Below are 13,212 nucleotides of genomic sequence, written 5' to 3'. Positions count from 1 at the left end.
GCAAAAGTTTACACTTACTAATTTTTAAAATTATGTCTATAGTTTTTTTAAAATTTATTATAAATTTCAATGAAAATGTACAGAGACTTTGGAGTTCCATTCATTCATTGTTGCACTTTTCTCGCCTCCCAACCCATTTTGAATAATATTGCATGAGTTCCCTGTTTTTCAATGCAGAGTAGTATTCCATTGTGTGAATATACCACAGCTTCTCTATCCATTTGTTTATTGATGGGCACTTAGGTTGTTTCTAACTCCTTGCTACTGTGAACAAAGCCATGATAAATATGGGTGTGCATATATCTGCTTGGATGTCAGTTATGGTCTCTTTGGGGTATACTCCCAGTAGTGGAATTGCTGAGTCAAGTGGTATCTCTGTTTGCAACTTTTTCAGAAAGTGCCATACCGCCTTCCACAATATAGCTGTAATATTTTTTTTTAAGAGGAAATTGTATGACATGTGTGAGTGCGCTGTGAGATTAAATAAGACACATGGAGTCACTAACCCTGGGCCTGGCACATCACCAGCAGGTGCATCGTCCAGCGCCGGTGACCTTCCAGAGTCCCTCCCAACTGTCCAACATGTGGAAGTAAAACTGACGACAGCAGAGAGGACAAGCGGAGCAGGGCTGGCTCCGGGAGCGCCTCTCCCCAGAAGAGTGTCCCAGCTCCAGACACGGGACATGTGCCCTGTCCTTCTACCACAACCCTCTCCCCACCCCCTGCCCTGGCAGGTGGACGCTGCTTCTGTAGACCATCACGTCCCGCCAGCGCTCCTACCTTGAACACATTCTCACTGTTGATGAAGCCAAATCCTGAGAAGGTAGACTGCAAGTTGTTTAAGGCCTGTTTGAGGAACAAGAACGGAACAAGGGTGATATTTTGTTTCTGTAAGTCATTGCCCTTTCTGGAGGGCAAGCTGAGCTGGACATCGCCCTCTGGCTAGCCGGGAGGCCCGCGCTGACGCACCTGCCTCATGTCCCCCTGGGCGGTGAAGATGATGGCTTCCAGGCCGTCGTCCGTGTACTGCACTCTCTCCTTCTCAATCACATTCATCAGTCTCATCAGGATCTGTGCGTCCGTCAGCTTGGTGTAGCGGAGCACCGCGCACCGGGACTGAATGGGCTCTGAACACACAGGAAGGGCGAGGTGACCCTGGCTGTCGGCAGGAAGTGGCTCCAGGGCCCACGGGGCCGGTGATGCCGCCCACCTCTCTCGACCCAGCAGGTGCTCAAGACGCACTTGGTAAGGGAGGCCTCAGCCAGCACAGCCTGCAGGCCGGCCTTGGCAATATTTCAGCTTCCAGAAGGAAAAAGCACCCCTAGAATGAAGCACCCACAGGTCACTGTCCTCAGGTGAGTCAGCACCCACCCAGGTGGGCTTCAGCTAACTGTGCACCCCCCCACACACACACTGCCTGCCTATAAGGCATCAGGCACCTGGGCAGACACAAGCCTGTTAGCCCGGCTGAGAACTGGTCCTGCAGGGCTACAGGTGTGATGTCACCATGGCGCGCGCGCACACACACACACACACACACACACACACACACACACACACACTCACTCTCTCACTCCCTCTCTCTCCTCCTTCCACTGAGACCCTCATAGCACCTGCTCCATCAGCCCCAGGCCCCAGCCTGACCGCTCTGACCCACACTCTGCACTCCTGGCCGTGCAGGCCTTCTGACCCATCGCCGTGTCCTGCCAAGGCCTGAATGCTTACAGATGAGTCCAGGAGGAACCTCTCCCCCCACTTCACCCTCCTCTGCTCCCCTAAACCAGCTTCAGTGCCCTTTCTTCCAGAACAAACAGCTACACTCTCACCCGGCAATGCATCCCCCCAGTGTCCACATTCTGCCCATGCAAATCACCCCCACCTTTGCAACCTTCTTCCAAATGCAGCATCCCGCGTGGCCATCCCAGACTCCCCAGACCAGAGCTGCCCCTCTCTCCCTTCCCCCACGACAGCTCTGTTCATCTGTTTGCAATCAGTGAGCTTCCTCAGCGTCAAGGAGGCGGATGATCTGAGAAGGTTCCAGGACAGAAAGAGGCAAAATGCAGAGTCTGCCACCACCCGGACGGGGCTGAGGAAGCGGTTTATGGGAAGAGTGTGTGAACTGTGATCTGACAGTGACCAGCTCGGCCTGCAAACGATGAGGTTCCTGGTGGGGACGCGAGAACAAGGTGCTGAAGGACGTCCCCCTCCCTGCCGGCCGGGCAGTGCACGCTGCTAGTGTCGGCTCCAGGCTGTGGAGGCCGCACCCACCCGGCTGTCCCTCCAGCGGGGCTGGGGGCTCTAAACTGCCCAGGAGGAGACCGCTCACCTTTCTCCTGCAGAGGCGCAGAATTAGAACCGCCGGGGAGGCGTGGCCTCTGCGTTAGCAGTGCCCGGCCGGCAGGTGAAAGGGCAGTGAGCTCAGGGACTGGCAAGATGCGCTGAGGCCGCAGGGCGGGAGAGCTGGGGCTGTGTCCAGACTGGACCCTGGAGTGGGGCGTCAGACCAGAAGGCCTACGCAGGGCAGTGGTGGGTCAGCCTCGCTCTTCGGTGGCTATCTAGGTAGCCACCCGAGGACTACAGGTGCAAGTGCCACCAGGGGACAGTGCACCAGCCAAAGTGACGGTGAGGGCACAGCCTGGGTCAAGGGGAGGAGAGGCTTAAGGACCCAGGCCGAGGTGGGGGGCTGGCTTCCACGAGCAGAGGCAGGAGAGGGTGCAGGGACTCAGGTTTGGGGATCACATCTCCAGTCTGAATACCTCCGTGAACCAAGGACTGGGTCTCCTGTAAACCTACACCCTCCACAGTAGTGTACACACCAGACGCTTTGCTATAAAGTGTCCCAGTGTCTGTCAACAAATAAACTCTAAAAGGCCTTCACCAAGAGCTTCAAATCCTCTGAGGTTGGGCAGTGTCATGTGGAACTGGGTCTGCATTAGTGATTACCAGACAGGAGAAAAAAATCTCTTAGAAACGGAAGTTCATACCAAAAACCATCTGATACGCCAACAGCACTACAAGTCTCCTTTACAACGTTAACTCACAGCATTTAAATGTATTCCAGAGGTAGGTCTCCGTGGCCTTCCTCAGAAAACATGCCTCACTCCTCCCTGGTGTGGCCAGAGCCATGCCAGGCTCAGTTCCTCAGAGTTTCAGAAATCAAACCTGTGGCCAGGTGACTGTGAACCATTTCCTATAAGGCCTGGAAAGGAATGTCTTTGTGGGGTTTCATTCAAGTGTGTGAATCCCTTCAGAAAGCTTCATGAATCAGAAACATTAATTTCATGAAAAGAAAAAGTGCCACGGTGCATTTTATGTGGCCAGGGTAGATTCCCAGTGGTTTTGCCGAATGCTAGACGAGTTTCTGTTTCCTTCTGTGATCTATGTCATTCGTTGCCTCCCGTAATGTTACAGAATGAAACGCCAAGTGAGAACCTTCCAGATGCCACCCAGGGGACTGTCGGAGGAAGGGCAGTTAGTTCGGGTGTGCTCTGCCTGCAGACTAGTTATTCTGGTAGATCTCTCTCAACTCTGCACCCTTCCCTCACCTGACCTACGGATCTTGGGACAAAAAGCCTGCAGGTGTCTACAACCTGCTGCCTGGTCCAAAGAGTTTAGAACGTTCTATCCCTGCAACTGTGTGAGCCAATTCCTAAAAGTAAATCAGTCTCCTGGTCCTTCCATACACATGTATACATTGATGGTCTAGATGGACATGTATGTAATACATGCACACACACACACACACACACACACACACGCGCGCGCGCAGACTGTAAGGCTGCTCTGGTGGCGTAGTGGTAAGGAACTGCATTGTTAACACAAAGGTACACAGTGGTTCGAGTCCACCCGCTGCTCCGTAAAAGATGGGCAAGCTCTTCCCACACCATTTACTGCCTCTGAAAATCCGCTAGAGGGTCCGTCATGGGTTGGTTCTGACTCGATGGTACATAACAACAGATATATATGGGTGTGTGTACACACACACACACACACACACACACACACGTTGTGTGCCGTCGAGTCGAAGCCGACCCAGCAATGACAGTAAATCATACAGGAGGAGACTGTTCACCCTTCACCCACAGAGCAGCTGGTGGATGCAAACTGCATGCCGTTGACCTTGCAGTACAGCCACCAGAACTCACTCACTTCCTCTCTTTCTCTCTCTCTCTCTATTTATATATATTTACACATATACATCCTCTTCCCCCAGTTTCTTTAGAGAACTCTGACTAAAATACAAAGTCAAAGGCTTCCTGCTCCACAAATGCTGTTGCCAATCACTGAACAATTTCACTGACACCAGCCCTATGTCAGCTGCACTGGAAGGATGTCTACAACAGCGTCCTGCCCTCAAAGACTTGTCAACCAGAGACTGAGGCCAGAAGCTGTGTGTATGAAGAACTATTGCCGCCTTCTCCACTGAACCCCTGGTCTCCTGCAAGTAAAGGCTAGTTCTCAGGAACTCAGCCCTGGCATGTGGTACCAACGGGAAACAATCTCGTGAATGAATTAAGAAAGAAATACATGGCTACTTGGGGACCCTGAGAGGATTCCTGGGAGGCTGGGAAGCAGGTCTCTGTGGGGATGGCTTGTCTGCGGCCCGGGTACAGAGGAGTAGGCCAGGCGGTGTGAGATCACATGGGCGGCCACCCCAGTGTCACAGAAACGAGGCTAGGACAAGGGAACTAGAAAGCCGCAGGGAGTGTTGGGAGAGAAGCTGGACGGTGAGCCTGGTCCAGACCACAAAGGGAACTATAGGAAACCAGAGGGAAGGTGACAGATTTGCCAGTGAGGAAGCAGAGAGGCTGCTGGGAGAGGGGCGGGGAGGACTGGAAAGTCAAAGAGAAGGTAACACTTAAGACTTGACACTCAACCAACTCAAACTCCCTGCTCTCGAGTCAGAACCAACTCACAGCGCGCCCTCCAGTGAGCTTTCTAAGGCTGCAAATTGCATGGGAGGAGACCGTCAATCTTTGTTCAGGGAAGCAGCTCACCAGAGAAGCACCACCTTCGCCTCAGCCTCACATCTCCGTTAGGGCCCTGCCTTCTAAGGACATCAAAGAGGAAGCAATTCCTGGTAAAAGCAAAGCGCACTGAGCAGACCGTATATACTAAGTGCTCAGAGCAAACGGAAAATACAAGAGCCTGTCTGGAGAGGCGCAGTGATTTATACGCCGGGCCTGAGACATCAGAAGTGTCGTGTGTGAGGAGAGACTGCAGGTCAGACTGTAGTCACAGCCGTCCACCTGCTCTGTGGCTTCAGACCAAGCACTCAACCCCTCTGAGCTTGTCTTCTAGTCTCTAAAGTGGAAACAATAATACCTCTTCACAGACTAGAACAGATTAAACGCACAAGATGATTAGAGAGTGCCTGGTCTTCCTCTTCCAGAGTTACAAAGAGCCAGCACGAACCCCACGTCACCCAGAGCTGGCCTCACCTATGATTTTATCCGAAGCATTGCAGGCAAGAGCAAAGCGCGTGGTCTTCGAGTAGATTTCCATGGTTCTCCGCAAGGCCTGCTGGGCGCCGTCAGTCATGCTGAGAAGGAAAAAACACAGGAGACACACTGCACTGGGACCTCAAGCCTACTGGGCACATCTCTCCCCAGACACAGTAACCCAGGACAAGTCCAACGTCCTGGGCTGCTGTCTCAGAAGTTTAATTCTATCAACCCATAAATGCCAAACCCCACAAGCTGTGCTCTGAGGACTGACAGAGCAGATTTACTGTTGAACAAAATCACCCCTACAGGGGCTGCATTCAGATGCCAGGGCTCCCCGCAGCTCTGCCAAGACGTGGCGTCAGTGGCCAACTTTTCTACTAAAACGATGGCGTCCCAACCCCTTACTAAGCATTCTCAGTTCTCCAGTTCTCTCCAGGTGCCCTGAGGGTTTACACAGGCTGGCTCCACAGGTAAGAGCAACCTGACTGCCTGCACTTGGCTGTATTACCTTAGTTCTCACCTGTAAGGTGGACATGATATACTACTGGATTCACGGCTTTATGACCATTAATTGTGACACTAACATACAATAGTCAGGAGGCAGAAACAACCTGCGTGTCCACGGAAGGGATGCTGGGACCCCTGTAGTGACTAACAGTCTTGGACTGTCTGGGAGTCCTTAAGTATACACAAAGTCTATATACACAAAGTACAGCCCACCCACCTCTACCCCAGAAAGTGCAAAGGTTTTCTTCACAACCCAACAAAGTTCTCTAAGAAAATACAGAACAACTCCTCAAGTTCTTGAAGAGATTTAGAGATCAAGGCCAAAATGTACTTAGCAAAGCACCTTACCTGTCTGCTTCATCCAGGATGATGATCTTATGCCGGCCTTTGGGAAGGGTGACTTTCTGCTGCGCAAACATTTTGATTTTATTCCGTACAACGTCAATGCCCCTGAAACAAGAAATTAAGATTTTTTTTTTACTTTTTTTTTTGTGTGTGTGTGTGTGTGTGTGTGTGTGTGTGTGTGTGTACCGTCAAATCAGAGTTGACTGGTACAGGAGATTGTTCCTCCGTCTCCGGCAAAGCATCTGGTGGATTTGAACTGCTCACATCTGGGATTGCAGTGCAACTTCTTGCCACTAAGCCACCAGAGCTCGCTAAGAAATTAAGATTTTACTGTCACTTTCTTTCTTTTTTAAAATTTTATTTATTTATTTTTTAAATTGTATTATTTTTACGTGTACCGTCAAATCAGATCTGACTGGTACAGGAGGAGATTGCCCCCTCCTTCTCTAGCAAAGCATCTGGTGGATTTGAACTGCGTACCTCTAGGATTGCAGTGCTACTGTAACTTTCTAAGACACATTCCATTTCCTTCATGGAACCTTTAACTCTTGGTACAGCACCAAGGACTACAGGACCCAACTGTAATTGTTCAGTTTTGGACAATTCTAATTGTTATTTCATTAAGACTTATATTCTTTCTTTAGAGGTTTTCCAAAGAACAAAGAAAAATGATTCAGAATGCCACACACTCTCTCCTCGAGCCCCAGACGCACCTGTCATTGGAAGCATTGAGTTCCAGGACAGCGTCCTTCAGTGCAGGGCCCAGCAGGGCTCGTGCCAGACACAGGATGCTTGTCGTCTTCCCAGTTCCCGGGGGCCCCTAGGAACAAGATCTCGGTAAATGCTTCATGTCACCTTCAATATCAACACTTCAAGAATTACTCCTGTTTCCCCACCCAGCGCTGTTTATATCCACTGCCCTGCAGCAGCCCCACCTCATCCCAGAGAACAATCAGCAGAGCAAACAGCCTGCTCGCATGAAATGCCTCCCTGGGCTGCAGTGACAAAGCGCCTCTCTGAGGAAGTGCGGGACCAGTTAGGTGGACAGGGCAAGCAGGACTCCGACAACAGAAACCATCGGGAGGAGGCCTGAGTACTTACAGCAATGATGATGTTGGGTACGTTCCCTTCTCGTGCGAAGACCTGAGAAAAGAAACATTCGTTAATGCCAGTTAGTCTGCCCTGCTATCCCCTGCTTGTAGACATAATAATATTTTTATGATAAACTGAAGGACTACTACTCTTTGTTCATGTTTTATCATGGATGCATCATTTTATATTTACACAAAACCAAGGAGGTAAATAATTTGAACAAGCAACAGTCATAAAATATTACTAACAGAAGATGTGTAAGCAATTTCTGCATAGTCTAAATCTCTTGTGTGCCTTATTTGTAAATTATCTGCAGTTTAGAAAATAGTTTTCTAGGGGAGCTCTGGTGGCCTAGTGGCAAGGAGCTGCAACTACAATCCCAGAGGCGCACGGTTCGAATCCACCAGATGCTCTGCTGGGGAAGGTGGGGCAATCTCCTCCTGTACCAGTCAGATCTGATTTGACGGTACACACACACACACACACACACACACACAATAATAATAATAATAATAAAAAAGAAAATAGTTTTCTGAATTTGAAAACTGCTAGATTAATGCAGCCAGCATTGCAGGTTATCAGAGATCAAAGGCTGTAATAATCATAATAAATTTGGTAAATCGTAAGCTAAGGGTCACTCTTATGTTCGGTACCACCTGGTTGTCCTTCCTAAGTGTCTTCGTTTTTATCTAGCCTTGGAGGGTCAGTAAGTGCCTTTGATCAATAGTACCGAATTCTCTTGGCTCAAGTATGCTGTTACTTGAATATTTAACCGTGGTTTAGAGGGCTATCAAAACATATATATATTTCATGATCTTTGACCTGTCATTAAAAAAACACAAAAACATATTACAGGGCCAAAACCACCACCCCAGTCAATCTGAAAGCCTTAGGAGCAGGTTCCTTGAGCTACCAAACCCATAGAATTCTCACTGAAGAGTCACCCTCCCTAGACATCTGGGGCCCCACCCACGCCTCCTCTTCTAAGCATTGTCTGTGCATCTACCCAAGTGCTCCTGTCTGGAGTCAGATGTCAGCAGCAGCCTTGACTGGCCCTTCTCCTGGAGCCCACACCGCAGCTCAGCGACAAGCCTGCTCTTGGCTCTTTTCTCTCCAGAATTCACCAACCTCTCCTCACTTCCTTTCTCACCTTCTCAGTTCATTATCTCTTGCCTGGATTGCTTTCAACAGGCCATTAGCTGGTCTCCCTGCCTCTAAATGTGTCTCACCCTAATTCATTTCTTACATTGTAACTGCAACCGCCTTTCTAAGATGCAAATGTCTTTAAACAGAAATTGCCTTACTGAATCCCTTGGATGAACGCTAAACACCTGTATGAAATACAATGTGGGGGTGGCCGAGTCTAACTTCTACCTGTTTCATAAAGTGGAACTTTCCCCCTCAGTAATATCCATAGTACCATATAATCACATGGTCAGACACGGCACCCGACATGCCCCTGTACCTATTTCTTTTCCTCCTCCCACATCTATTTCTACCAATCATTGGGTCCAATGTTCATTTCAAATTGACTCTTGGATTTTACTCACAGAGGAGGTAAAGAATATCACAGAAAGATACAATTCCTCAATTAGTTCAGAGAGCTTCTCAGTCAACAAGTGAAGATCTAGATTTAGTTCAGTAGTACAAATAAACTTTTTTTTTGTGAGTGTACCGTCAAATCACTCTGACTGGTACAGGAGGAGATTGTCCCTCCTTTCCCGGCAGAGCATCTGGTGGATTCGAACCGTGTACCTCTGGGATTGTAGTTGCAGCTCCTTGCCACTAGGCCACCAGAGCTCCCCAAACTTTTTTTTTTACAAATTTAATTTTATTTGCATGAACTTTTTTCTTTTTATTGATATTTTAATAAAAGTTCACAGAAAACTTGGGTTCCCATTCATTCATTGTTGCACAATTCCCTCCCTTCCCCTCCGCCCCCAAGTCCAGTTTGCCATGCAGCTCTTATTCTGGACTGTTGTCACACAAATAATATCTAATCATATATCTCTTTTAGACAGTTCTTTCCCTAATCAGTGTTCATTATTTATCCCCTCTTTTCTTAGCTTCCCCAACCCTCATGTCAGTTTTTTTATAATACTGGCATTATACAGTATTTGTTCTTTTGTGACAGAGATATTTACTCAGCATAATGTCCCCCAGGTCACCCATTTTGTATAATATTTTATGAGTTCCTTGATGTTCAGTGGTGCACGGTATTCCATACCACAGCTTCTCTACCCATTCATTTGTTGATGGGCATTTGGGTTGCCTTCATCTCTTTGCTATTGTGAACATTGTGTGAACATTTACAAATCAAATTGGTTTCTATTTGAAAATATAGTTTAGCCTCATGGAAAAGGTGATATTCCATTTCAGGTGAAATTTATTAGTTTTATTTGATCATGTTATTTTCACAAATAAACTTCTGGTTACCTCAATTGGTCTAGCAAACTTTATCTCAGAATAGTTAACAAGTCAGTTTTTCTTTCAATCATCCAGCAAAGCAAAACCTTTAACTCTGGCTACATCTCCATGGTTCTTCTGGTTACATCTTGCTAGTTACTTCATAGCAGTGCCACAGTCTCTCCATCATCGTCTCTCAGTGTGGAAAGCGCTCTCTTATATTGGTCCCACTGCTGTTGATGACTTCCAAGACCACGTGTCCACAGTTGAAGAAACCATGTTGGGGACGGGGAATGGGGGGGATGGATAATGCAATGGACAGACACACCAAGGTTTCTGACACTACAACACCTCAGCATAAAATCCACATCCTTAAATAAGAGCCCACAAGCTCCAAACATAGTCTAGATCCTCTCCTCTTCATCGGGCTTATTTATTTCTCAGTAATTATTTACTACTTAACAGGTGCTAAGCATTAGGGAGGAGAGCTCTCATGGCCTAGTGGTAAGGAAGTTGCACTACTAATCCAAAGGCAGGAGGTTCTAATCCACCAGCTGCTCTGTGGGAGAAAGATGGGCAATTTCCTCTTGTTCGATTTAGAGCCTTTGAAAATTCACCGGAAGGTCAGCTGAGTCAGTTCCATCTCAAAGGCAGTGAGTTTGCCACCCCTGTTCTAGGGAAATATTGAATGAGTCTGGGGATCCTGCCCCAAAATAAAACTCCAGGCCTTCAATGATGGGAAATCACACATTACAGCTTCCAGGCTTCTCTAAACTCAAGTCTCATCCCCTCAAATCCCTTCCCCCTCGCTATCCTGACCATCCCCCTCCAGCTTGCCGATGACAACACAAGATCACCTGATACACGTCACTCACCTCCAACCTGCTCACAGTGTCCTCATTCCCAACAATTTCATTCAGCTTGATTGGTCTATACTTTTCAACCCTGGTGTTTAAAAAGGCAAACATAAAAATGGTGTCATCACTATTTTCACACTACCCAACAGAGAATACAAAAAGGCAATCCCCAGAACTCTGTCAGGCTGCACACACGCAATACAACGATGCCACACGGTGGCAGATTTCAAACTCAGTGGGGTGCTTGCTATGAGCATGAGAACTGAGCAGACCACACAGCCTGCCGGTCCCATCCAGCACAGGTGACCTTTACATAGATGGGCTTGGCGCAGCACCGTCCCTTCCTCCTCTCTTACCTGCAAGTTTCGGCCTAAGTGCATTACACTCCCTGGTTCGCCCTCTGCTTGCACCTGCTCAGGGACCCGCTTTGCTTGAGGTGTGTGAGGATGCCGGTCTGCGGCTCATCTCACCACAGAGCAAACTACATGCATCCCATTTAGATGTCTGCTAACTCCTGCCTCTGTATTCCTGTCCCTCAACCATGCCCTTCCCAACTAGAGCAATTATCCTGAGCTGTGGGGAATTCTACGGAGCCTTGGTGGTGCAGTGTGTGATGTATCAGGTTGCTAACCAAAAGGCTGGTGGTTCTAATCCACCAGCTGCTCTGCAGGAAAGAGACAGGTAGTTTCCTTCAGCAAGATGTACAGCTTCAGAAACCCGATTGAAGGGTCACCAAGGGGCAGAAACCACTCAGTGCCAGTGGGTTTGGTTTTCAGTGGATGGAGTCCTGTAAGAGAGTGGGGCACACTCAAACAATACAAGTGCCGGCAAGGAGCTCTTCCCAAGGTTCCCTACGCTCTTAGATACCCAGGATGCTATTTAAAACAACCAACAGCAAGGAAGCCAGTGCCTTCTTCACACAAGCTGTGTCTTGACACTTCCCAAGGCGTGACGATCAGAGATGCCCCTACACAGACACTGGCCGGATGAGAGCATGCGGTCAGATGAGGGTCATCTAAATGTAAATTATACCCTACGTGTATGTGTAACTATTATCTTGAAAATGTCAGCCTCATTAATCATAAAAAGAATTCTGATGACTATAACAAGTATTAAAGGAGCTCTGGGGGCTTACTGGTAACAAGCTGCCAACCCAAACACAGGCAGTTCGAATCCACCAGCTGCTCTGTAGGGCAAAGATGGGTAATTTCCTCCTGAGCGATTTACAATCTTTGACATCCCACAGATGGAGTAGCTATGTGTCAGTTCCCACTCCATAGCACAATCAGCTACAACAAGTATTAGCGCATGCCAAGAATACTCTTCTGGTCCTTAAAAACCTTACTGGGACAAATACATATAGAATATTTGCCACTTCAACGATTTTTATGTGTAGATTTCAGTGGTACTGATTTTATTCACCATGTCACATTACCCTTTCCCAAATTATTCATCACCATTGATGTACCCCTTCTTCAACCTTGCCCTCTCTCCTACCCCCAGTAACTTTGGACTCTATATTTGCCTAGTGTCTATAAATGAGGTTGTATAGTATTTATGTCACTTAGCATGTTTTCAAGATTCATCCACATTGCAGCATGCACCAGAACTTAATTTTTCTTTAAGGCTGAATAGCATTGCCTTGTGTGTACCACATTTTGTTTATCCATTCACCTGTTAATGGTCATTTCAGTTGGGGAACCATTGTTAATTAGCACTGGTCCACGAAAACTCGTTTCCAGAGCTCAGATCGGCCACTCTACACTCAAGGTGGGTGCAGTGACTAGAGTCCTGCACTTTCTCCAGATGATCTTGCCAGCATGCCAGGCCGCCCCCTTCACTCAGGGTCCCCCCAAAACTAGCTCCTGCTCTTGGGCGCTCCAACCATAAGGCCAGCCACTCTTCCCCACACTCCCGTCGGGATGCATCCGTGATTTACGGCCTGGGTCCTCACCATGGCAGCTCGTAGTGACCGGTACTGCTGGATGCCTTGCTGGGCGCGGAGGAAGGGTCCTGGGGATCAGTCTCCGCTGCGCTGCTGCCACTTTCCTGCACCTCCATTCTCCCGCCGTCTCTTCCCGCCGCCCGAGACCACGCCCCTCGACGTCACGACGCAACCCCGCCCCCTCTACTTCAGACGCGGGCGGAAGTCGGACGCAGGCTCTTTTCTGCGCCTGCGCGAATGGCACAGGATGCGCAGGCGCGCATTGCTAAGGGCTGTGGTTTCTGTGGGCAGCCTGGCGTCCGGCCGGGCAGTGACAGGGTGGCCAGGCCAGTCTGCATCACCTTCAAAGGAAGCATGTTGCTTCAGGAACAGCCTTTTCTGATTTTCGTCTTTGTGCAGTTTGTCTGGGCACGCTCTCCGGTGGCCATGGCCGCCCAGATGCACCACTCTGACACATTGACAAGTACTGACCTTGGGGGGTCTTGGGTGTCTCCCGGCTGAAGCTGACATCTGGGACCTCTGTGCTCTATAATGTGGATTGCTCAGAATAAGGCTCAGCTGTGGTGAGCTCCTACAACAGGAACTTGATTTAGAGACTGACGTTTACTAAACA

The 13,212-nt window shown here is 48.7% G+C and overlaps 1 protein-coding gene across 1 annotated transcript in view; it reads right to left on the bottom strand.

Annotated features, from left to right (window-relative positions):
• Positions 1 to 12,715, bottom strand: part of RFC2 (replication factor C (activator 1) 2, 40kDa) — an 18,805-nt gene extending 6,090 nt beyond the window's left edge. Inside the window, exons 1-8 of the mRNA XM_006889673.1 lie at positions 12,609 to 12,715; positions 10,673 to 10,742; positions 7,401 to 7,442; positions 7,013 to 7,119; positions 6,303 to 6,404; positions 5,442 to 5,542; positions 970 to 1,127; positions 781 to 846 (exon numbers count right to left, since the gene is read on the bottom strand). Of these exons, the coding sequence (XP_006889735.1) occupies positions 781 to 846; positions 970 to 1,127; positions 5,442 to 5,542; positions 6,303 to 6,404; positions 7,013 to 7,119; positions 7,401 to 7,442; positions 10,673 to 10,742; positions 12,609 to 12,715 (753 nt within the window). The remainder of the gene's footprint in view (positions 1 to 780; positions 847 to 969; positions 1,128 to 5,441; positions 5,543 to 6,302; positions 6,405 to 7,012; positions 7,120 to 7,400; positions 7,443 to 10,672; positions 10,743 to 12,608) is intronic.
• Between the last annotated feature and the right edge of the window lie 497 nt (positions 12,716 to 13,212).

This window comes from Elephantulus edwardii, unplaced genomic scaffold (assembly GCF_000299155.1).
Source record: "Elephantulus edwardii isolate Elephantulus edwardi_28Jun2011 unplaced genomic scaffold, EleEdw1.0 scaffold00080, whole genome shotgun sequence".
Classification (NCBI taxonomy): domain Eukaryota; kingdom Metazoa; phylum Chordata; class Mammalia; order Macroscelidea; family Macroscelididae; genus Elephantulus; species Elephantulus edwardii.
The sequence above is the reverse complement of the archived record's forward strand: the minus strand, read 5'-3'. Positions and strand labels throughout refer to the sequence as shown.